Here is a 27,106-nt window from a genome sequence, read left to right on the forward strand (position 1 = left end):
TGTGTTCAAGTGTATGGATCTCTCTGAAATTGTACTGCAAGGTACCATACCACAAAGGGAAGGCTCGGATTGAGTTTTGGGGTGATGAATCATAAGGGGGTTCAAAAAATTGGGGGGGGGGGATTTTTTTTTTTTTTTTTTTCTTTTTTTCCTTTTTTTTTTCTTTTAAAATTTTCCATTTTAAGTTGGTTATTTCTGATTTATATTTAAAAGCAAATAATAATGATATGGTAGGAGATACACACCAAACAGGATGTGTAAATTATTATATAATAAGTATTGTGCAATAGCAAGAAATTTTCAATTGCACAGTATTGCACAATAGCAAGAAATCTTCAATTGCACAGTATTGCGCAATAGCAAGAAATCTTCAATTTAACAGTATTGCGCAATAGCAAGAAATATCCAATAGCACAATATTGCGCAATAGCAAGAAATTGTCAATTGTACAGTATTGCGCAATAGCAAGAAATATTCAATTGCACAGTATTGTGCAAAAGAAGATACTTCGTATAAATTGCTTATTTCTTGATCAATTTCAATGGGGTTTTATTCTTGAATTCTTGGGGTTCTTTAATATGCTGAATCTAACCGTGTATTAAGTTTTTGGATTTTGGGCCCCGTTTTTAAATTGGTCCACATTGAGGTCCAAAGGGTCCAAAATTAAACTTTGTTTGATTTCATCAAAAATTGAATTATTGGGATTCTTTGATATGCCGAATCTAACCGTGTATTTAGATTTTTAATTTTGGGTCCCGTTTTTTAAATTTGTCTACATTAAGGTCCAAAGGGTCCAAAATTAAACTTAGTTTGATTTTAACAAAAATTGAATTCTTAGGGTTCTTTGATATGCTGAATCTAAACATGTGTTTAGATTTTTGATTATGGGCCCAGTTTTCAAGTTGGTCCAAGTTGGGGTCCAAAATTAAACTTTGTTTGATTTCAACAAAAATTGAATATATGGGGTTCTTTGATATGCTGAATCTAAACATGTATTTAGATTTTAGATTTTTGGCCCAGTTTTCAAGTTGGTCCAAATTGGGGTCCAAAATTAAACTTTGTTTGATTTCAACAAAAATTGAATATATGGGGTTCTTTGATATGCTGAATCTTACCATGTATTTAGATTTTTTATTTGTGGGCCTGCTATCAAATTGGTTCATATTGAGGTCAAAAGGGTCCAAAATTAAACTTTGTTTGATTTCATCAAAAATTGAATTAATGGGGTTCTTTGATATGCCAAATCTAACCGTGTATTTAGATTTTTAATTTTGGGTCCTGTTTTTTAAATTGGTCTACATTAAGGTCCAAAGGGTCCAAAATTAAACTTAGTTTGATTTTAACAAAAATTGAATTTTTGGGGTTCTTTGATATGCTGAATCTAAACATGTGTTTAGATTTTTGATTATGGGACCAGTTTTCAAGTTGGTCCAAGTTGGGGTCCAAAATTAAACTTTGTTTGATTTCAACAAAAATTGAATATATGGGGTTCTTTGATATGCTGAATCTAAACATGTATTTAGATTTTAGATTTTTGGCCCAGTTTTCAAGATGGTCCAAATTGGGGTCCAAAATTAAACTTTGTTTGATTTCAACAAAAATTGAATATATGGGGTTCTTTGATATGCTGAATCTTACCATGTATTTAGATTTTTTATTTGTGGGCCCGCTATCAAATTGGTTCATATTGAGGTCAAAAGGGTCCAAAATTAAACTTTGTTTGATTTCATCAAAAATTGAATTATTGGGGTTCTTTGATATGCCAAATCTAACTGTGTTTTTAGATTTTTAATTTAGGGTCCCGTTTTTTAAATTTGTCTACATTAAGGTCCAAAGGGTCCAAAATTAAACTTAGTTTGATTTTAACAAAAATTGAATTCTTCGGGTACTTTGATATGCTGAATCTAAACATGTGTTTAGATTTTTGATTATGGGACCAGTTTTCAAGTTTGTCCAAGTTGGGGTCCAAAATTAAACTTTGTTTGATTTCAACAAAAATTGAATATATGGGGTTCTTTGATATGCTGAATCTAACCATGTATTTGGATTTTGGACCATAATAGGTAAATTAAAAAAATTGAAGTTCTTAGACCACATTCTTTCTGTGTCAGAAACCTATGCTGTGTCAAATATTTAATCACAATCCAAATTCAGAGCTGTATCAAGCTTGAATGTTGTGTCCATACTTGCCCCAACTGTTCAGGGTTCGACCTCTGCGGTCGTATCAAGCTGCGCCCAGCGAAGCATTTTATTATGGGTTAAGATAAACCGCAAATTCAAGTGTTGAACTATTAAAATACATATTTCTCATAGGCTTATTCTATACAAGCCTAAGAGAAATATGTATTTTGTTCAACGTATTGGTTGGAACCAGGAAATCAAGTAGCCACAAAAAAACAATGTTGTACATGTATACTAAGTAGTGATAGATTTATTTCTGGTGAGCCATTTACTGCCATGTGACATACATTCCATTTTGTCCTAAGTTGCAACACAGACATATAGAAATCAGTGTGTTCTTCCTTCTGGTCAAGTAAACACTTGCTCTCACATCTACAATTCTTGCCAGATATTTATGATATTCATATCATTGTTTATAATAGCAATGTCTTGAACGAGTTCAAAAATCAGTACCTATTAATTAAGATTAATGCTTAATCATATGAAAAATTGCATTGCAAGTAATCTCAAACCTACATTTCTTGTAGAATTGTTGGAAATTTACCTAATCAAAGTCTTGAAGGGAATTAGAAAATCAGTGCAGATCAACTCTTGTTTTTATGCACCCGCCGTAGCAGAGGGGGCATTAAGTTTTACCCTTGTCCGTCTGTACGTAGTCCCAAAGTTGGTTTCCGTTCTCTAACTTTAGTTTGCCTCAACCAAATGTTATTAAACTTATACACAATGCTTATTACCACTAAATACAGATCAAGTTTGAATTTTGGTGGCGTCACTTATCCCGTTCTAGAGTTATGCCCCTTTATAAATGGAAAAATTGCTAAATTTTTCGTTTCCGTTCTTTAACTTAAGTTTGCCTCATCCAAATGTTATGAAACTTATACACAATGCTTATTACCATAATATACAGATCAAGTTTGAATTTTGGTGCCGTCACTTATACTGTTCTAGAGTTATGCCCTTTACAAATGGAAAAACTGATAAATTTTTTCATTTTTTTCTAAATATCAAGTTATTTTTAAAATTGGAGTTATCTTCCTTTGTCCATGATTATAGTTGAATCAACTACAATCAATGCTTTATACAATGCAATGTTTAATTTTGCCTTCCACTGATAAATTAAAGTAATTTTTACACTTCATTTCTAAAAATATCTTAAAGTCTTCTTTGAAAATTGAGTTATCTTTTTTTGTGCATAATGGTAGTTGAATCGACTACAACCAATGCTTTATACAATGCAATATTCAATTTTATTTCCTACTGATAAATTAAAGCAATCTTTACCATTCAGTGCTTATAAGCACTTTGATTACCATTCTAGGGTTATGCCCCTTTACAAATGAAAAAATTGCTGAATATTTCGTTTCTGTTCTCTAACTTGAGTTTGTCTTAACTAAATGTAATTTCTTAAAATATCAATGTCATTATTCAAGTAATTTTTAAAATTTGAGTTATCTTCCTTTGTCCATGATTATAGTTGAATCAACTACAATCAATGCTTTATACAATGCAATGTTTAATTTTGCCATCACTGATAAAACACAGATCAAGTTGAATTTGGGTAGTGTCACTTTAACCATTATTGAGTTATGCCCCTTTATAAATTGAAACATTGCAAAATTTTTAGTTTCCATTCTGTAACTTAAGTTTGCCCCAACCAAAAATTATGAAACCTTTACACAATATTCATTACCACAAAACTAAGATCAAGTACAAATTTTTTGTTTCCGTTCTCTAACTTTAGTTTGCCTCAACCAAATGTTATGAAACTTATACACAATGCTTATTACTACATAATACAGATTAAGTATGAAATTTGGTTAGAACACTTTTACCATTCTTGAGTTATGTCCCTTTATAAACATAAAAATTGCTGAATTTTTAGTTTCTGTTCTCTATTTAAGTTAGCCTCAACCAAATGTTATGAGACTTACACACAATGCTTATTACCACAAAACTCAGATCAAGTTCAAATTTGCGTAGCATCACTTTTACTGTTCTTCAGTTATGTCCCTTTATAACTATATGATATGCAAGCGGGGGCATCATCTGTGTCCACATGTGGACACAATCCACATTTATTTTTAGTTATGTCCCATGGAAATGGAAATTTGTGGAAAATTTCATTGTAAGCCCTAGCTAGCCCACATTTCTTGTATGATTTTAATGAAAATTATATCAAAGGTTTATATTAGCATGGAAGTATTATGTTGACGGGAACTACTACTACCTGATTTTTAACATTTCATCTGCAGTGCCGCATGCCATTTATTGACATGTTAATCAACTTGAAACTTGGCACGTTATTTACACAGTGTGTGGCAGCCTGCAATATTGTCATTCTCAGTTGTTTCCGTGATTATGGAAATAGACGAAGAAATCAGAAGTTGTCATAAATTCTAAGGAAACAGAAATCAGCAAACCTCGGCAGATTCCATTTACCCTTCATCTGCCTAGTCGTATCTGAATGATAGATAGGTGGTTTGTGAAATTCGCTGTTACTGGGAATGCCATCGGCGCCATTTTTGTATTACCTCGTTTGCATTCTGTACCCTTCTGAGATGAAATGAATGCGACTATGACAAATTTAAAGTGACAGATTACAAGTTCGATACACTGGCATCACTTATTACTTAGTTTGAATGACATTTTATTGATATTATCAGAAATTATTAAGATAATAGCGAGTACGTATTTTACACATGTCCGTTTCCATATTGTGTCATTTATTAACAATGACCTAACGATAAAATCGGCTATAATTAGGTAGTGTCAAGTCCCGTCAATATATATGTTCCTGATTTCACAAATGGAAAAAAAAAATAATAAAACTCACATATATTTATTAATGAGGTGTGTCTTCTTCTTTTTTTTAACTATTTTTGTAATATATGATTTCTCTGTGTTATTTAGCACTTTATTGATTGATTTGGGCATTTTAAGCCAAAAAATTGTAATTTCCTGGCTCCTCCTGGTCCTTTACTGTATATATATTTCTCGATTCGTCACAGTGTCTATATTTTCGTGTCTTGGCAGTAACCAGAACACATCCTTATGACAGTTTTAGCTTAACCCTTGAAAAATAAAATCAATGGACAGTATAGTAGGCGAGACATTTCAGCGTGTGCACTCTTGTTGTAGTTTCCGGACAATAACTTGTGTGTAAGTGTATGGATCTCTCTGAAATTGTACCACAAGGTTCCATATCACAAAGGGAAGGCTGGGATTGAGGTTGGGGGTAATTGCCCCAAACGTTCAGGAATTAGGGCCAAAAAAGGGGCCAAAAACAAGCATTTTTCTAGTTTCCAGACAATAACTTGTGTTTAAGTGTATGGATCTCTCTGAAATTGTACCACAAGGTTCCATATCTCAAAGGAAAGGCTGGGATTGAGTTTGGGGGTAATTGACCCAAACGTTTAGAAATTAGGGCAAAAAAAAAAGCATTTTTCTAGTTTCCGGACAATAACTTGTGTTAAAGTTTATGGAACTCTCTGAAATTGTACATTTTTCCTCAAAAGAAAATAATCTTCAAATTTCAATATACATATTTTTAGCTCATCTGGCCCAAAGGGCCAAGTGAGCTTTTCTCATCACTTGGCGTCCGTCGTCCTTCGTCTTCGTTAACTTTTAACATTTTGAACTTCTTCTAGAGAACCACTGAATGGAATGAAACCAAACATGGCATGAATGTTCCTTATGAGGTGCTGACCAAGTGTTGCTACTTTGTTGCCGATCCATCATCCAAGATGGCCACCAGAGGGGGGGGACTTAGTTTAACATAGGACCTTAAAGGAAATACATACAAATGTCTTCTTTAAGAGTACCACTGAATGGAATGTAACCAAACATGACATGAATGTTCCTTATGAGGTGTTGACCAAGTGTTGCTACTTTGTTGCCGATTTACTGTTCAAGATGGCCACCAGGATTTTTTAATAAATTACAGGACCAATATTAAACCAAATTTGGCCTCACTCATTTTAAGGGTATCTGTTATGATTTTAATCTATTTTTACATGATTTCCAAAACCAAAGTAGAATCAGGTGAGCGACACAGGCTCTTGAGAGCCTCTAGTTTATCTTCAAAAATTTTTTTCAAATTTTTTTTTGGGGTCACTTTTTTTCTTCAAGATTTTTCAAAATTTCAAATTATTTCAAACAAAATTTTTGGGGGGATTTTTTTTTTTTATAATTTTTTTGTTTTTTTTTCCCAAAAATTTTCCATTTTTACATTGATTATTTCTGATTTTATATATAAAAGCAACAAATACTGATATGGCAGGAGATACACACCAAACAGGGTGTGTAAATTATTATTTATAACCAGAAAAAACAGATTAACTAGGTATTGTGCAACAGCACAGTGTTGTGCAATAGCAAGAAATCTTCAACTGAAAATAAATACAAATCTTTTAACCAATTTCAATGGGATTAAATTAAGACCCCATTCACACTAGCATTTTTTTTAATCGATCTAAATAAAACCAGTTAGCATTCACATTATCTTTAATCATAACGATATCTATCGGGCTAATCTGAACCACTGCGTTCACACTACAATTAAAAATGTAATCGATCTGACCTTATTACCTGTAAAACTGTAAACATTGTGTATGAATAGAAATAATTAATAAAATTTATGTGTTGATACACTAATACACACACTTGAAAAAAAAAATGGATGAAGTTATTGTTTCTCTTGAATAACAAGTTCAAATTTTGATACTGGTATTCTTCTAGTTTTCATTAATTTTGAAACAAAAAACTGTAGCAAGGAAGTTGCAACATGAAGAAATGCTGCGGTTCCTGAAAAGGAAAAAACAACAGAACAAAAGAAGACACAGATTTTGCAAATTCATGCTACGGCAAAGACAACTTTTTTTCCGTTTGTCTTTACTTGCCTGTACACAAAGGTCTGTTAACAGAGAAATATGGGTTAAACAATGAACCACCGACATATACCGGGATGTTATGAATTGGACACCAAATGACTGATATGAGAATATACATATGCCTCAACAATTGTTCAACCATATTTGTGATCAGCTCTCTGTTTATCGAAAGAAGGACTACAAAATTATGATCTCCTCATCCAGTTGGAAAACGTGTTATGGTGACACTTTGGCGTCTAGCAACAAATATTGAATTCAGAACATTGGGTCATTTATTTGGGATGATATTTCATGATGTAGTTAATGCAATTAATTCTATTCTTCTTCCCAAGTATTTAAAGTTTCCAACAGGATAAGCCTTGCGAAATACTATCTATGGATTCCGCACGAGATAGGGATTTCCACAGTGTCGTGGGGCAATCGACGGGACCCATATACCAATCATCGCACCAAAAAAACATCATGCGGACTATTACAATAGGAAGTGCCATCACTCTGTACTTTAACAGGCTGTTGCAGATTATAACTATAGATTTACTAACATAAATGTTGGACATGCAGGGAAGCATCCTAATGCGCATGTTCTTCGTGAATCATCGGTGTTTCTAAACAAGTGCTGGTGAGCTATTACCCAATTGGACTGAAAATTTAGACAATGTAGAAGTACCACTCTTTATAATTGGAGATCCTGCCTATCCGTTACTAACATGGCTGATGAAAGCATATCCTGGAAGCAATTTATCCCAGGAACAAAAGGTATTCAACTATCGTTTAAGTAGAGCAAGAATGACTGTTGAATGTGCGTTTTGTAGACTTAAAGGTAAATGGTGTTGTCTCATAAAAAGATTGGACAATGAACTGTACAGTATGTCGGGGATTGCTAAATCCTGTTGCACATTGCATAACATTTGTGAAGTGCACGGAGACTTTTTTAATGAAAATTGGCTTGAAGATATCGACGACAATGTTAATGTGCCAGCAAATCGGAATGACAACAATGCAAATGCTGATGCTAAACAAATATAAAAAGCCATAACCAACTGCCTCAAGGACAATTAAAAGAAACAGTTATTGAAAGTTATTGTATTCAAAGCTCCCGTGTCATCTTTTAGTTCATGCTGTCAATAAAATTAACATCAAATATTTGTCACTGATCTGAAATGAACTCGATCATTAGTAATTAATCATTTGTAAACATATTTTTTCAGAAAGTGTTGTGCACAATTAATTTTTTATTAATAATAATCATATGAAAACATCAGTGTTAGTTTTCTTTCTAAATGAGTACAATAGTTTCCTTCCTATGGACATCAGAAATCCATTTGATTTCTCACATTCTTTAAAACATCAGATGTCTAATAATTGCCCATGTTTGATGCTTGCATTGGCTGCATTTCAGTGTAATGTGGTTGATTCAGAGGACTAGCATTGATTTGCGGAGGCGGAGGTGGAGCCTGTTCCATTTCAGTGTAATGCGGTTGATATGGAGGACTTAAATTAATAGGCAGAGGCAGAGCTTGTTGCATTCTCATAATATTCATCTGCATTTGCGTAAGGTTTGCCACGAATTGTCTGTCAGCATTCCTTTGCCTATCCTCTCTGTCTGCCTCTTCCTTACTTCTTTTTTCTTCCTGCTCTGTCTCTAGTTTTAAACGTTTTTCCTCAAACTCCCAAAATTGTTTTCTCCATTTCCAAAAATTGCTGCATAATTTCAGCTGGGTCTTGTTTTTTTCATTTTGCTGTTTTCATTCTTGTTCCTAGAAATTGTAATAGAGTGTAAACATATAATATGTACGTAGTTTAGATTGGATTATTTCAACAATGAATTTTTACCTTTTAAAAAAGAATCTATTTTCTTAAAAGTCGTGCTGATCAAATAAAGAATGAAAACAAAATATGCGCAAGTATGTTTGTCGGGCTATATTATGACAGCATATGTCTGATCTTTTTGAGGTTTTTAATTTATTGGCATTACTCCACAGCTTCAGTGATGTTCAAAATACAATGATGGTCGGCATTTTGCAAAGAATTCTGCTCAGACTTGTGCAAGGAGTTGTCTAAAAAAAATTATAGTGTAGTGAGAGTTTTTCCTCCGCGAGGAAGTCAATGAGATGAAGAACAACAATTATAGCGCTGTTTCCTTGCTTTTTGCGATTTTCCCTGTACATGTAATGTTTTTGTCTCATGGATGGATAAACCATATCCTTTCTTTTCAATTATAGTGCTATATTTCACCTCTGCTTGTTTAAATTCCTGTATACCCTGGTCTTGATGGTCCTGGAGTTCCAGGTCTTGATGGTTCAGGGGGTTCTGATCTTGGTTGACTCTCAGGTTGCCTAGACATGTCACTTCTGTCAACTTTGTCTTCTGTGTCTAAATATATAAAGTTTCCTTTCATTTTAATATGAACACGAATTGTGTTCATTCATTAGAAGTAACTGTAAGCCCCTTGTTTAATATTATATATATAACTGTTCAGGGTTCGACCTTTGCGGTTGTATCAGGCTGCTCTCGGTGAAGCATTTTATTCTAGGAGTTATGCCCCTAAGAACTTAAATATTTTTTTTATCAGTTAACTTTTTTAGGAGTTATAAGTCCTTAAACTTAGGAATCTGGTCAGATTTTGTTTGCCCAGTGACAATGTGGGGGCATAGGGTATATGAGCGTGCTCTCAAAGGTTCTTTAATTAAGTCTCCCAAACGAAGTTTAGGAAGACTTATCGTTTTTGTTCAGTTCTTATTATTATGTCACCCCTATGGTAATAGGCGTGATATATTGTTATTGTTACGATTTTACATTCCACTTTTTTTGTCCATCTTAGTTCTCGGAGATGACTTGACAAACATTGATAATACAGCAACATAATGACAATCCCCATGTGCAGATGTGCACTTAGGACTTGGAATTTTCATGATGGCTGCTGTTACGAAGGAAACAGAAAAAATGTGAAAAACCGAAAAATGGTTCAAATTTAATGAAACTTTCAGGAAATATAATTCTTCATACAAAAATGTGCCATCCATCTTTAGAACTTTCAAAATGGATACCTTTGCCATGGAAACAGTCCAAATGTGAAAAAAAATTATTAATTAATTCATAGTAAATCAACCATTACAGATATGACCCCAAAACCTACCCCTTGAATTGAGTGTATGCACTGTATAACTGATTGTCGTTGGAATTTTTAAGATTGCTTCTGTTACCATGGAGATAAGGCTGAAAGTGTAATATTGACCCATATGGGATAAAAATGGCCGCCATTGCCATGGAAACAGCAATGATGTGAAATTTCGAAAATGCAGAAAAACAACGCGTAAATTTAAGGCAAAGTTCTGTAATCAAGCGTATGTGCATACGATCAAATACAAATCTGTACTGCTAACATCTTCTAGAATATGCTAAAAGAAAAAAAAAATCTTTAAACCTGCTTTTACTCTATAAAAAAATCGTGCTCTGAAAAGTCACCAATCTACCTTAATGAATTAAAACTGAATCAAGTAACATTACTAAACACAGGTGTCGCTTGATGTTCTGACCTAGAAAGGGAGAAATACTAAGAGTACATATTAGTGACATTTCTGCACTTGCATTAAAGTACACATCTGGGATTCAAACACCTGCTAAAATATACACATTAGCTGAAACCAATCGATAAACATGTAATTAAATTGTACAGGATAAAGTACATATCAAATGCATGTATCGTGTGATCCGCAAACAAAATGAACAGTTAGTATGCTACTCCGTTAATATATACACATGTTGTCTGTTCAGAGTTACACTCTAAAAAGACTTTTAATGTCCACTCTAATATACTTGAGTATCACTTGACGCCACATTCTTCCTCGCGCATGGGTCTTATTTTAGATTCAAAAGATTTCCCAAACTATATATAGATCTCAAACTTTACAGGATAATTGCATTTTTTTTTTCTACGGGAAGAAAAAAAAGAAGGGGAAGCAAAGGCATGTATCTGGCATGAATAATAGATGTGTCATTTGACTTTGGTATATTCAAAATGATTGCTGCTACTGTGATAATGTCCAGTACAGGGTGACATCATCTGCTATTGCTTGCAATAGCAATTCTAGTTATTATGGCACCCTCAACAGAGTTGGGGTGACATTTCGTTATTCTACTTTTCTTTTTTAGCTCACCTGGCTCACAGGGCCAAGTGAGCTTTTCTCATCACTTGGCGTCCGTCGTCCATTGGCGTCCGTTGTTGTCGTCGTTAACTTTTTACATTTTGAACTTCTTTTAAAGAACCAATGAATGGAATGAAACCAAATATGGCATGAATGTTCCTTATGAGGTGCTGACCAAGTGTTGTTACTTTGTAGCCGATCCATCATCCAAGATGGCCGCCAGCGGGGGACTTAGTTTAACATGGGACCCTATGGGAAATACATACAAATGTCTTCTTTTAGAGAACCAGTGAATGGAATGAAACCAAACATGGCATGTATGTTCCTTATGAGGTGCTGACCAAGTGTTGTTACTTTGCAGCCGATCCATCATCCAAGATGGCCGCCAGCGGGGGACTTAGTTTAACATGGGACCCTATGGGAAATACATACAAATGTCTTCTTTTAGAGAACCAGTGAATGGAATGAAACCAAACATGGCATGTATGTTCCTTATGAGGTGCTGACCAAGTGTTGTTACTTTGCAGCCGATCCATCATCCAAAATGGCCGCCAGCGGGGGACTTAGTTTAACATAGGACCCTATGGAAAACATACAAATTTCTTCTTTTAGAGAACCAGTGAATGGAATGAAACCAAACATGGCATGAATGTTCCTTATGAGGTGCTGACCAAGTGTTGTTACTTTGCAGCCGATCCATCATCCAAAATGGCCGCCAGCGGGGGACTTAGTTTAACATAGGACCCTACAGGAAATACATACAAATGTCTTCTTTTAGAGAACCACTGAATAGTATGAGACCAAGCATGGCATGAATGTTCCTTATGAGGTGCTGACCAAGTGTTGCTACTTTGTTGCCGATCCATCATCCAAAATGGCCGCCAGTGGGGGGGGGGGGGGGACTTAGTTTAACATAGGACCTTATAGGAAATACATACAAATGTCTTCTTTAAGAGTACCACTGAATGGAATGTAACCAAACATGACATGAATGTTCCTTATGAGGTGTTGACCAAGTGTTGCTACTTTGTTGCCGATTTACTGTTCAAGATGGCCACCAGGATATTTTATTAAATATCGGGACCAATATTAAACCAAATTTGGCCTCAATCATTATTTGGGTATCTGTTATGATTTTTATCTATCTTTACATGATAAAACCAAAGTAGAGTCAGGTGAGAGACACAGGCTCTTGAGAGCCTCTAGTTTCTTATTATATGCCCATATTATGGTATACCGTTGTCCATCCGTCATCAACATATTGAACAATAACTCAAAAACGCTTTAACCAATTTCCATGAAACTTTGGTGAATTGTTTAAATCTATTGACTTGAGCTCCCTTTCGTTTTTTATGAATTTTAGATTTTACGTTTCGGAGTTATGGGGTTTTTATTCATTAAAAAAGGGGGATTTTCCAGTTTTCGGACAATAACTCAAGAAAACTTTCACCAATTTGCAAGAAACTTTGGTGAATTGTTTATATCGATTGACATGAGCTCCCTTTCTATTTTTATAAATTTCAGATTTTACGTTTTCTAGTTATGGGGTTTTATTCATTAAAAAAGGGGGATTTTCCAGTTTTCGGACAATAACTCAAAAAAGCTTTCAGCAGTTTAATGAAACTTTGGTGAATTGTTTATATCGATTGACATAAGCTCCGTTTCGATTTTTATAAATTTTAGATTTTACGTTTCCGAGTTATGGGATCTAATTCATAAAAAAGGGGTGATTTTCCAGTTTTCGGACAATATCTTTAAAGTGCTTTGAGCAGTTTTCATGAAACTTTGGTGATTGGTTTATATCTATTAAGATAACCTCCCTTTAGTTTTCCATAAATTTCTGATATGCCATTGAGAAGTTATTGAACTTTATTCTTTGAAAAAGCGACGGGCGTATCATACGCTCATGGCGCAGCTGTTTATTTTTATTTTTATTCTACTTTTTTTGTCCAGCTTATGTCTTGGAAATGTATGAAGTTAATGGAACTATACCATAATGTTATCCAGCATGTGCAGATTTGCAATCAGGGTATGGCATTTCCAAGATGGCTGCTGTTTCCATGGAAACAGTAAAAATGTCCAAAAAATCAATATGCTCCAAAGTTAATGAAACTTCACACAAATATTGACTTGCATATGCAGATGTTCAATTTGACTTTGGAAGTTCCAAATGGACACCGTTACCATGGAAACAGCAAAAATGTCAAAAATTTCAAAATGCTCAAAACTTAATGAAACTTTACAACAATGTTAATTGGCATGTGTAGATGCACTGTTTGATTTTGGAATTTTCAAAATGGCTGCCGTTACCCTGGTAATTGGGGGACAAGGGTGCCATCCGTTATTGCTATAGCAATTACAAATCTAGTTATTATTCTTCTTCTTCCGCCGCTTTTAAATTTGAACTTGTCAGCACCAATTCTCCAAAACCGCTAGTCAGATTAACTTAGGGTTCCACAATATGTTAGACTAACATGTCTAGTGGTGTAATCAGGGTTTTGTTTTTTCAATGGGATTTTCAAATGATTATAACTTGAAAACAGTTAGTGAAAGACACAATCTCTATAATTGAAAATGTTCTAAATGATAAAGCACATTAAATGAAATAAAAGGTTAGTCCCAAGGGGTCACCCCACCCCTGCCATTTGAGAAAGTTTAATATCTTGTAAGTGGTCAAGATCCGCACCCCAAAACCATATATATTCTGGTTTGTCATGACAAAGCACATCAAATGAAAAACAGGGTTAGTCCCCAGGGGTCATCCCAACCCCCTGCCATTTGAGAAAGTTTTAATATCTTGTAAGTGGTCAAGATCCCCACCCCTAAACCATATATATGTTCTGGTTTGTCATGCCAAGATAATTTGAATGATATACAAGGTTAGTCCCCAGGGGTCATCCCGACCCCCTGCCATTTGAGAAAGTTTTAATATCTTGTAAGTGGTCAAGATCCTCACCCAAAACCATATATATTCTGGTTTGTCATGATAAAGCACATCAAATGAAAAACAGGGTTAGTCCCCAGGGGTCATCCCAACCCCCTGCCATTTGAGAAAGTTTTAATATCTTGTAAGTGGTCAAGATCCCCACCCCTAAACCATATATATGTTCTGGTTTGTCATGCCAAGATAATTTGAATGATATACAAGGTTAGTCCCCAGGGGTCATCCCGACCCCCTGCCATTTGAGAAAGTTCTTATATCTTGTAAGTGGTCAAGATCCTCACCCTTAAACCATATATATGCTGGTTTGTCATCCCAAGATGATTTAAATGATATACATGGTAAGACCCAAGGGGTCATCCCCACCCCCTGTCATTTGAATATGTTCAAATATCTTGTTAATGGTTGAGATCCCCACTCCTAAACCATATATATTCCTGTTCTTTATGTCATGAAGATTTGATTGATATATAGGAGAGATCCCCAGAGATTCCCCCACCCCAATGTTCTAATATCATCATGTCATGAAGATTTGAATGATATATAGGGTCAGCCCCCAGGGGTTCCCCCCACCCCCAATGTTCTAATATCTTGTAAATGGTCAAGACCCTCACCCCTAAACCATATATATTCCTGTTTGTCATGTCATAAAGATTTGAATGATGTATAGGGTCAGTCCCCAGGCTTCACTAATGCATCTCTTTTCACTGCCCAGGCTTCACTAATGAATATCACTTCACTGGAACAAACCAGTTTTTACTGAACTTTGCCCAATGTCAGGTGAACCTGGGAATGACGAATTATTGGAGCTTTGTTTGGGAGACTTTGTAACAGCATCCTGTTACAATCATTTCTTGTTTTTCATGGTTTTATCTGTTTATCTGAACTATAAGCAATAGGACAACTATATTAGGTGTATGTTATAGGAGTTGTTGCCCTAAATGGTACTTTTTTTTTACCAATTTCAGCTTTTTTGCCTATAAACTTGAAAACTATTATAAGTAGACTGAAACAGTAAACAGCAAACATGATCAGCTATACAAGATCTAAAAAAATGTTGTGACTTAAACCATCAATTGACTACTTGAGAAGTTATTGCCCTTAAGGGGAGTCAATACATATTCAAATTATAGTGTCGTTTAGAGATAAGTTGTAGAGTGTAGATAATATCTTTAAAAGATCATGAAATAAAGTCTTCTGTGCTTGTTTTAAAAAAAAGTGAGGTTCAAATTTTCTGTAAGATTATCTCAAATTGGTATTTTTAGCATTATAACCATATTGGTTTTATTTAAAAGCTATGATAAATGTGCAGTAGTGAAAAATTGAATAACATGTCAGCATTTCAATGCTTGATTAAAAAGTAAAATAACAAAATTACCAAATTCCAAGGAAAATTTGAAATGGAAAGTCTCTTATCAAATGGCAAAATCAAAAGCTCAAACACATCAAACGAAGGAAAACAACTGTCATATTCTTGACTTGGTACAGGCATTTCCTTATGTAGAAAATGTTGGATTAAACCTGTTTTTGTCTCGCCTTGACGGAGTCAAAAAGCGAGACAAAGGTATGCTGTTTCCGGCGGCGGCGGCGTCAACAATGTATTAGTTTGTGATTAGGTCTAGTTCATGGTGAACCACTAGTGGTAGGTCAATGATATTTGGTATGCAGTTGTATTAGCATTGGCACATCTCATTACCATGGAGATTATTTGGCCCGCCCCCTCAGTCATGGTCTATTCACTTTGAAACTTTTGCTTAGTTTACATGTATTAGTTTGTGATTAGATCAGTTTAAGATGAACTGCTAATGTTAAGTCATTGATATTTGGTATGCAAATTTATTGGCATTTGCAAGTATCATTTCCATGGAGATTACATAGCCCCACCCCTGATCATGGTTCATTGACTTTAAAACTTTTACATAGTTTACAAGTTAATGTTTGTGTTTAGGTTTGTTTAAAGGGAACGACTTATAATAAGTCAATGGTATTTGGTATGCAGTTGTATTAGCATTGGCACATCTCATTCCATGGAGATTGTACATGTTTAGCCATGTACCTTCAGTCATGGTTCATCGACTTTGAATATTTGCACAACTTGCATGTTAAAGTATTGCAATTTTAATTTCAACATTTGCATTATCAAAATTACAAAAAGGCGAGACATATCTCTGTGATAACAGTTTATTTATAGCTAGCTAAACCTCTCATTTGTATGACAGTCACATAAAATTCCATTATATTGACAACAATGTGTGTCTGTGAACAAAACAAACAGACATAATAGGTAAAAATGTCAAAAGTAGGGGTACAGCATTTTCATTTTGTTGTATTGTTATTTTTAGAATATTTGTGTATGAGTTTATTGTGATTTTTAGCTCACCTGACCTGAAAGGTCAAGTGAGCTTTTCTCATCACTTTGCGTCCGTCGTCCGTAAACTTTTACAAAAATCTTCTCCTCTGAAACTACTGGGCCAAATTTAACCAAACTTGGCCACAATCATCATTGGGGTATCTAGTTTTAAAAATGTGTGGCGTGACCCGGTCAACCAACCAAGATGGCCGCCACGGCTAAAAATAGAACATAGGGGTAAAATGCAGTTTTTAGCTTATAACTCAAAAACCAAAGCATTAAGAGCAAATCTGACATGGGGTAAAATTGTTCATCAGGTCAAGATCTATCTGCCCTGAAATTTTCAGATGAATCATACAACCCGTTATTGGGTTGCTGCCCCTGAATTGGTAATTTTAAGGAAATTTTGCTGTTTTTGGTTATTATCTTGAATATTATTATAGATAGAGATAAACTGTAAACAGCAATAATGTTCAGCAAAGTAAGATTTACAAATAAGTCAATATAACCGAAATGGTCAGTTGACCCCTTTAGGAGTAATTGCCCTTTATAGTCAATTTTTAACCATTTTTCGTAAATCTTAGTAATCTTTTACAAAAATCTTCTCCTCTGAAACAACTGGGCCAAATTAAACCAAACTTGGCCACAATCATCATTTGGTTATCTAGTTTTGAAAATGTGTGGCGTGACCTGGTCAACCAACCAAGATGGCCGCCACGGCTAAAAATAGAACATAGGGGTAAAATTCAGTTTTTGGCTTTTAACTCAAAAACCAAAGCATTAAAAGCAAATCTGACATGAAGTAAAATTGTTTATCAGGTCAAGATCTATCTGCCCTGAAATTTTCAGATGAATCGGACAACCCGTTGTTGGGTTGCTGCCCCTGAATTGGTAATTTTAAGGTTATTTTGCTGTTTTTGGTTATTATCTTGAATATTATTATAGATAGAGATAAACTGTAAAAAACAATAAATGTCGGCAAAGTAAGATCTACAAATAAGTCAACATGACCGAAATTGTCAGTTGACCCCTTTAGGAGTTATTGCCCTTTATAGTCAATTTTTAACCATTTTTTCGTAAATCTTAGTAATCTTTTACAAAAATCTTCTCCTCTGAAACTACTGGGCCAAGTTAATTATAGATAGAGATAATTGTAAGCAGGAAAAATGTTCAGTAAATTAAGATGTACAAACACATCACCATCACCAAAACACAATTTTGTCATGAATCCATCTGCGTCCTTTGTTTAATATTCACATAGACCAAGGTGAGCGACACAGGCTCTTTAGAGCCTCTAGTTTGAATAGATACAAAAAAGTATGTGTAGAAAAAACAAAAACAAATTATACCTGAAAATGTGATTCCCTAATTGACACCTCAAATTTTCGGGAAAATCACTTTTAAACCTTTAGAAAGTTTAATAACATCTTCAGCAAAATTTTTAATGTAGAGCAGAAGTAACCAACAATTATGACAAATGCAAACGTGTCTTCTGTTTCAATTAAAAAGATTTCATTGTCATGATTGAAAGTCATTCAATTGGTAATTTTGCACAATTATCAATTTTTATATGCCTGTAAAAATTTTGACGGGACGTATTATGGTATACAAATGTCGTCTGTCCATATGTCCATCTGTCTGTTCGGCGTAAACATGTCGCATCGTAACTTGAGAACGACTTATCCAAATTTCATGAAACTTAAAATAGTTGTTTCTTATGATTGTCAAACGATCTGTATACTTTTTGGTGAAAATAAGATTAAAACTTTTTGAGTTACAGGACTTAGTAACTAAAACAGGTGTGTGTTTTTTTTCACATGTCGCGCCGTATCTCAAAAACGATTTATGATTATTGCTTAAAATTTTACACACTTCTAAGTTATATTTATCTTAAGATCTGTATACTTTTTGGTGATGATTCAAAATTTTATTTTAGAGATATTGAGTATTTTGTTAAAAAAGGGGGAGGGGTTTTTCACATGTCGCGCCGTATCTCAAAAACAGTTTATGATTATTGCTTAAAACTTTACACACTTCTTAGTTATATTAATCTTAAGATCTGTATACTTTTTGGTGATGATTCAAAATTTTATTTTTGAGTTATTGAGTATTTTGTAAAAAAAGGGGTAGGGGTTTTTCACATGTCACGCCGTATCTCAAAAACGATTTATGATTATTGCTTAAAATTTTACACACTTCTTAGTTATATTAATCTAAAGATTCTAGACAATAACTTGTGGAACGGTGTATGGATCTCTCTGAAATTATACCACAAGGTTCCATACCACAAAGGGATGGTTAGGATTTGCTTTGGGGGGGGGGGGGGGGGGGGGGGGGTTATGGCTCAAACCGTTTAGGAATTAGGGGCAAAAAAGGGGGAAAAACAAGGTTGTCCTGGTTAATGGACAAATACTTTAGTACAAAACATAATTTAAAGCAGTGTAAGGGAGATAAATCAAATACATCATTTGAATAACCTCCCTTACACTGCTTTTAAATTATGTATAAAGTAATGGTTAATGAACAGTTAAGACAATTTAAAACAGTGTAAGGGAGGTAATCCAAATACAACGTTTTGATTACTTCCCTTGAACTACTTTTAAATTATGTTTAAAGAAATGCATATTTATAAAGGAAGACCAGTAAAAATATCTGCAAATGTTGCATCTTTTTTTTTTTTTACAAAAAAATCCATATGAAAGATTTGACACCATATTTTTAATTCTATTATAAAATAGATTAAGTTAGCACTATGGTAAATTTAAATGGGTAATTATGGTTGCAAACTCCATTGGAAATTTGAATTGAGATTATGACCATATCTTGAGGGAAAGAATTTTTTTGGGGGAAAAGGGGGGGGGGGGTAAAAAGAAATTGTGGGGGGTCAATTTTTTCTCATTTCAGATTTCAGAAAGTCCAGTTTTCAAATTGGTCTACATTAAGGTCCAAAGGGTCCAAAATTAAACTTAGTTTGATTTTAACAAAAAATGAATATATGGGGTTCTTTGATATGCTGAATCTAAACATGTATTTAGATTTTTGATTTTGGGCCCAGTTTTCAAGTTGGTCCAAATTGGGGTCAAAATTTAACTTTGTTTGATTTCAACAAAAATTTAATATATGGGGTTCTTTGATATGCTGAATCTAACCGTGTATTTAGATTTTTAATTTTGGGTCCCGTTTTTTAAATTGGTCTACATTAAGGTCCAAAGGGTCCAAAATTAAACTTAGTTTGATTTTAACAAAAATTGAATTCTTGATGTTCTTTGATATGCTGAATATAAACATGTGTTTAGATTTTTTATTATGGGCCCAGTTTTCAAGTTGGTCCAAGTTGGAGTCCAAAATTAAACTTTGTTTGATTTCAACAAAAATTGAATATATGGGGTTCTTTGATATGCTGAATCTAACTATGTATTTAGATTTTTTATTTGTGGGCCCCGCTATCAAATTGGTTCATATTGAGGTCAAAAGGGTCCAAAATTAAACTTTGTTTGATTTCATCAAAAATTGAATTATTGGGGTTCTTTGATATGCCAAATCTAACCGTATATTTAGATTTTTAATTTTGGGTCCCGTTTTTTAAATTGGTCTACATTAAGGTCCAAAGGGTTCAAAATTAAACTTAGTTTGATTTTAACAAAAATTGAATTCTTGGGGTTCTTTGATATGCTGAATCTAAACATGTATTTAGATTTTTGATTTCGGGCCCAGTTTTCAAGTTGGTCCAAATTGGTGTCCAAAATTAAAGTTTGTTTGATTTCAACATAAATTGAATATGTGGGGTTCTTTGATATGCTGAATCTAACCATGTATTTAGATTTTTCATTTTGGGTCCAGTTTTCAAAATGGTCTACATTAAGGTCCAAAGGGTCCAAAATTAAACTTAGTTTGATTTTAACAAAAATTGAATATATGGGGTTCTTTGATATGCTGATTTTAAACATGTATTTAGATTTTTGATTATGGGCCCAGTTTTCAAGTTGGTCCAAATTGGGGTCCAAAATTAAACTTAGTTTGATTTCGACAAAAATTGAATATATGGGGTTCTTTTATACCATGTATTTAGATTTTTTATTTGTGGGCCCCGCTATCAAATTGGTTCATATTGAGGTCAAAAGGGTCCAAAATTAAACTTTGTTTTATTTCATCAAAAATTGAATTATTGGGGTTCTTTGATATGCCAAATCTAACGGCGTATATAGATTTTTAATTTAGGGTACAGTTTTCAAATTGGTCTACATTAAGGTCCAAAGGGTCCAAAATTAAACTTAGTTTAATTTTAACAAAAATTGAATTCTTGGGGTTCTTTGATATGCTGAATCTAAACATGTATTTAGATTTTTGATTTCGGGCCCAGTTTTCAAGTTGGTCCAAATTGGGGTCCAAAATTAAACTTTGTTTGATTTCAACAAAAATTGAATATATGGGGTTCTTTGATATGCTGAATCTAACCATGTATTTAGATTTTTGGGCCCCGTTATCAAATTGGTCCACATTGAGGTCAAAAGGGTCCAAAATTAAACTTTGTTTTATTTCATCAAAAATTGAATTATTGGGGTTCTTTGATATGTCAAATCTAACCGTGTATATAGATTTTGAATTTTGGGTCCAGTTTTTTAAATTGGTCTACATTAAGTTCCAAAGGGTCCAAAATTAAACTTAGTTTGATTTTAACAAAAATTGAATTCTTGGGGTTCTTTGATATGCTGAATCTAAACATGTGTTTAGATTTTTGATTATGGGCCCAGTTTTCAAGTTGGTCCAAATTGGGGTCCAAAATTAAACTTTGTTTGATTTCAACAAAAATTGAATATATGGGGTTCTTTGATATGCTGAATCTAACCATGTATTTTGATTTTTGGGCCCCGTTATCAAATTGATCCACATTGAGGTCAAAAGGGTCCAAAATTAAACTTTGTTTGATTTCATCAAAAATTGAATTCTTTGGATTCTTTGATATGCTGAATCTTACCATGTATTTAGATTTTGGATATTGGACCATAATAGGTAAATTAAAAAAAATAAAGTTCTTAGACCACATTCATTCTGTGTCAGAAACCTATGCTGTGTCAAATATTTAATCACAATCCAAATTCAGAGCTGTATCAAGCTTGAATGTTGTGTCCATACTTGCCCCTACTGTTCAGGGTTCGACCTCTGCGGTCGTATCAAGCTGCGCCCAGCGGAGCATTTTATTGATTTTTGGCCCAGTGTTCAAGTTGGTCCAAATTGGGGTCCAAAATTAAACTTTGTTTGAAATCAACAAAAATTGAATATATGGGGTTCTTTGATATGCTAAAGCTAACCATGTATTTAGATTTTTTATTTGTGGACCCCGCTATCAAATTGGTTCATATTGAGGTCAAAAGGGTCCAAAATTAAACATTGTTTGATTTCATCAAAAATTGAATTATTGGGGTTCTTTGATATGCCAAATCTAACCGTGTATTTAGATTTTTAATTTTGGGTCCCGTTTTTTAAATTGGTCTACATTAAGGTCCAAAGGGTCCAAAATTAAACTTTGTTTGATTTTAACAAAAATTGAATATATGGGGTTCTTTGATTTGCTGAATCTAAACATGTATTTAGATTTTTGATTTTTGACCCAGTTTTCAAGTTGGTCCAAATTGGGGTCCAAAATTAAACTTTGTTTGATTTCAACAAAAATTGAATATATGGGGTTTCTTTGATATGCTGAATCTAACCATGTATTTAGATTTTTTATTTGTGGGCCCCGCTATCAAATTGGTTCATATTGAGGTCAAAAGGGTCCAAAATTAAACTTTGATTGATTTCATCAAAAATTGAATTATTGGGGTTCTTTGATATTCAAAATCTAACCATGTATTTAGATTTTTAATTTTGGGTCCTGTTTTTTAAATTGGTCTACATTAAGGTCCAAAGGGTCCAAAATTAAACTTAGTTTGATTTTAACAAAAATTGAATTCTTGGGGTTCTTTGATATGCTGAATCTAAAAATGTGTTTAGATTTTTGATTATGGGCCCAGTTTTCAAGTTTGTCCAAGTTGGGGTCCAAAATTAAACTTTGTTTGATTTCAACAAAAAATGAATATATGGGGTTCTTTGATATGCTGAATCTAACCATGTATTTTGATTTTGGACATTGGACCATCATAGGTAAATTAAAAAAATTCAAGTTCTTAGACCACATTCTTTCTGTGTCAGAAACCTATGCTGTGTCAAATATTTAATCACAATCCAAATTCAGAGCTGTATCAAGCTTGAATGTTGTGTCCATACTTGCCCAAACTGTTCAGGGTTCGACCTCTGCGGTCGTATCAAGCTGTGCCCAGCGAAGCATTTTATTGTGTTTTGGTCTCTTTTTCTTCAACTATAAGCAATAGATCAACTGTATTTGTTGTATGGAAGGATTGTAAGGTGTATATGTCTGTCTGACAAGTATCATCTGACCTTGACCTCACTTTCATGGTTCATTGGTCAATGTTAAGTTTTCATGGTTAAGTTTGTTTGTTAGATACTATAAGCAATATGTCAACTATATTTAATGCATAAATTGATTGTAAGGTGTACATGTCTGTCTGGCAAGGTTCATCTGACCTTGACATCATTTTCATGGTTCATTGGTCAATGTTAAGTTTTCTTGGTTAAGACTGTTTCTTGGAAACTATAAGCAATAGGTCAACTATGTTTGGTTTATTGAATGATTGTAAGGTGTACATGTATTTCTGCGTTTCCCTCAGTTTTAGTTTGTAACCCGGATTTGTTTTTATCTCTATCGATTTATGAGTTTCAAACAGCGGTGTACTACTGTTGCCTTTATTGGTTTATCTGACCTTGACCTCATTTTCTTGGATCATGTTAAGTTTATGTGTTACTTGTAGTAAAGCTTTATATTTAGGACTATCAACATAAAATCAATGGTTAGTAAACAAGGCGAGACATTTCAGCGTGTGCACTCTTGTTTTTTAAAAAAGAGGGGTTTTCACATGTCGTGCCGTATCTCAAAAACGATTTATGATTATTGCTTAAAATTTTACACACTTCTTAGTTATATTAATCTAAAGATCTGTATACTTTTTGGTTTTGATTCAAAATTTTATTTTAGAGATATTGAGTTTTTTGTAAAAAAAGGGGGTTTTCGCATGTCAGGCCATATGTCAGAAACTATTTATGATTATTGCATAAAAATTCACACACAAGACGACAGGCGTATCATGCGCTCATGGCGCAGCTGTTTATAATACATCTGTCTAAATGAGCCACATGATGAACACATGTGCTGACCCATCTCCTCTAAAGGTAGAATTAAACGGTTGCATTAATACGGATTCAGATGAGTTGAATTATTGACTTGCAAGTCAATAATGCACCACTGATGTTTTAAGCTTATTTTGTTGAAATGTTATTTCTTTATTCCACTTTTAAAAATGTTCGAAACAAAAAAAATCCTTTTGTTTTTTGTCAAATTTTTGTAGCTAATGTCCCTTTAAAATTTAAATCAATAAAATTTCAAATATCAATTCTCTATTGCAAGAGCATAAAAAAAAAAAAACACATCTAATAAGAAATCTTAAACAATTGGAACAATGTAAACATTTCTGTCAAGTCAATAATTCAACCTCGTTTGAATCTGTTTTCATGCAACCTTTAACTTAACCTTAAGTGGAGATGGGCAACACATGTTTTCAGCATGTGGTTCATTCATTTAAAAGAAAAGAATATCAACATTGAAAAGTGAAAGAAGGAAAACACCAGAAATAACAATTTTGTTGACTGATCCGGCCACAAAAAATCTTTCTTATACAGGTAAAAGGATGATATACATTGGTTTTTAATCTATGACATGAAATCAAACAGACCTAGAAATTCGTTCAATTGCTCATGCTTGATTGTCTCTTATATTTATACTATGTTTATTACGGGTTATATGACAGTGGACAGTCTTCAGAGGTCATCTTGATGGATAATTAGATGGTGTCTAGTCTAAATTATACAAAGAAATGCTGTTACTTTTTAACGAGTCAATGTATGAGTAATTGTTTCTTATGGACTATTGTAATTTGAATATATACATTTTAGTATGTTATAAATCAAAAATGAGAGTTTGGGTCAAATCGGTGAATATGAATTTGACAGCGAATGCCCCTTTTATACTTGTGTTCATATTTGGAATGATGTTATGATGAGACCTAATTAATCTTCTAGACATGATCTACTGAATTTGAAGTTATAACTTTACATAAGTAGAAAAAGATGGAACAAGTGTATTTAAAAAGATACCAAATTTCGATTTGCACTGTCTTTGAAACCTTTTAAAAACATTCTTATAAAAGTTATCTTTGATAGGAATATTAATGCTATCTCATTCTGGTATTTTTAGAATAAAGAACGTATAAAGTTAATGAATGTTGCAGCAGAGGTGCATCAGAAAGGTTATAGAGATGCTATGTCAGGACATGGTATAGACAGACATCTCTTTTGTTTGTATGTTGTATCCAAATACTTGGGAGAGGATTCTCCTTTCCTGACAGAAGTACTCAGTGAACCTTGGAGATTATCTACTAGTCAGGTAAATCACTCCTTCATTTTACTTTTTATGAGAAACAATTTTACAGTTTTACTTTTTGTGATAAATAATTGTTCTAAAACAAAACAGAAAAATTATGCCGAAGATGTGCATGAGACAAATTATCCTAAAAAAACACAAATATCTGAAGATTATTTTATGGTCTAAAACAACAGTGTAAGTGCATGAAAAGGCATGATAAAAAAAAGTAGTAAAGTTGAGTCTGAAAGACTATATGCACAGGAAAAAAATGTTTTTGTCTGTCAGCTTGAAATCTTTTAAGCCAAAATCTACTTCCAATCATACAGTAAGAAATTTATTTTATCTTAATAAATATTTGCCTTCTGGTCTTTTGATGTTCCCGCCACTCAGTGGCCTAGTCATGTTGTGTTAGATGTCCATCAAACCTTCCTTTTGATATGCAATAGAAGTCCTCATAATTTTCTGTAATTCTGAACTTAACTCAGATTATCAGTTTGGCTATTCCCTTGAAAATTTTGCATAGATGTCAACTCAAGTCCGAAACAGGCTTAATATAGTATGGCAATGTCAGGCGGATTGACAAGCTGGCCGGGGAAGAGGATTACAAATATATTGTAGGATTTTTATGCCCTCGCCATAGCGGTGGGGCATTAAGTTTTACCCTTGTCCATACGTACGTCCCAAAATTGGTTTCCGTTCTCTAACTTGAGTTTGCCTCAACCAAATGTTATGAAACTTATACACAATGCTTATAACCACAAAACACAGATCAAGTTTGAATTTTGGTGGCGTCACTTTAACTGTTCTAGAGTTATGCCCCTTTATAAATGGAATTTTTTTTCGTTTCTTCTAAATATCAAGTAATTTTAAAATTGGAGTTATCTTCCTTTGTCCATGATTATAGTTGAATCAACTACAATCAATGCTTTATACAATGCAATGTTTAATTTCTGACTTCCACTGATAAAACACAGATCAAGTTCAAATCTGGGTAGCGTCACTTTTACCGTTCTTCAGTTATGTCCCTTTATATAACTATATGCTATGCAAGCGGGGGCATCATCTGTGGACACATGTGGATGCTATCCACATTTATTTTTTCTCATTTTCCCAGACTAGGGAACTTAGTCGTTTTTATCAAATTTTATGAAAGAAGGTACAAATTTTCAACTGATAAAAGTTTTTGACCCAGATCCTTGAAACTTCACAGGAAGATTGCACACATTTAGGAGTTGTGCACCTGCTATTATGGAATTGTTTGAAGATTTTTTTCCCATTTTCCTGACTTAGGAACTTATTTTCCTGCTGTTTGTTATCTTGTTAGATACTTATAGGGAAATCACACTATTGTTTATACACATCGCTCTTGGTGCTGCTGTAGTGTTGTAATCCTATTATGAAGTCACGCTTTTCAAGTCTGTTGTAAAGCCTACTAAAGGTCGCCAATTTCTAAAATGACAGCCCCCTCATAGGAAAAGCAGGTGCTTACTACCTTTTTTGTGTATTGGATTGCATAGCATATGAACAAATTAAAAACAGTAACATATGTAATTGATATGATAACAATGTAGAAACATACCCATGACAAAAAATATTACTTATAATGAAAAAGCCAATTTTTTGTTCATTGAACAAAAAAGTATAAAGGTACATCAGACTCGGACTTCTCTTGAACTGAATTTTAATGTGCGTATTGTTATGCGTTTACTTTTCTACATTGGCTAGAGGTATAGGGGGAGGGTTGAGATCTCATAAACATGTTTAACCCCGCCGCATTTTTGCGCCTGTCCCAAGTCAGGAGCCTCTAGCCTTTGTCAGTCTTGTATTATTTTTAATTTTAGTTTCTTGTGTACAATTTGGAGTTTAGTATGGCGTTCATTATCACTGAACTAGTATATATATTTGTTTAGGGGCCAGCTGAAGGACACCTCCGGGTGCGGGAATTTCTCGCTGCATTGAAGACCTGTTGGTGACCTTCTGCTGTTGTCTGTTCTATGGTCGGGTTGTTGTCTCTTTGACACATTCCCCATTTCCATTCTCAATTTTACTTCCCTCTCTTCCTGAAAT

The 27,106-nt window shown here is 33.8% G+C and overlaps 1 protein-coding gene across 4 annotated transcripts in view; it reads left to right on the top strand.

Annotated features, from left to right (window-relative positions):
• The window catches only part of LOC127724656 (carnitine O-palmitoyltransferase 1, liver isoform-like), a 212,107-nt gene that overhangs the window by 165,058 nt on the left and 19,943 nt on the right, over positions 1-27,106 (top strand). For all 4 annotated transcript variants that reach the window (XM_052231687.1, XM_052231689.1, XM_052231686.1 and 1 more), the window contains one exon: positions 24,872-25,060. In XM_052231687.1, coding sequence (XP_052087647.1) covers positions 24,872-25,060 — 189 coding nt within the window. The remainder of the gene's footprint in view (positions 1-24,871; positions 25,061-27,106) is intronic.

The sequence above is a fragment of the Mytilus californianus genome, unplaced genomic scaffold (assembly GCF_021869535.1).
Source record: "Mytilus californianus isolate M0D057914Y unplaced genomic scaffold, xbMytCali1.0.p SCAF_14, whole genome shotgun sequence".
Lineage (NCBI taxonomy): Eukaryota > Metazoa > Mollusca > Bivalvia > Mytilida > Mytilidae > Mytilus > Mytilus californianus.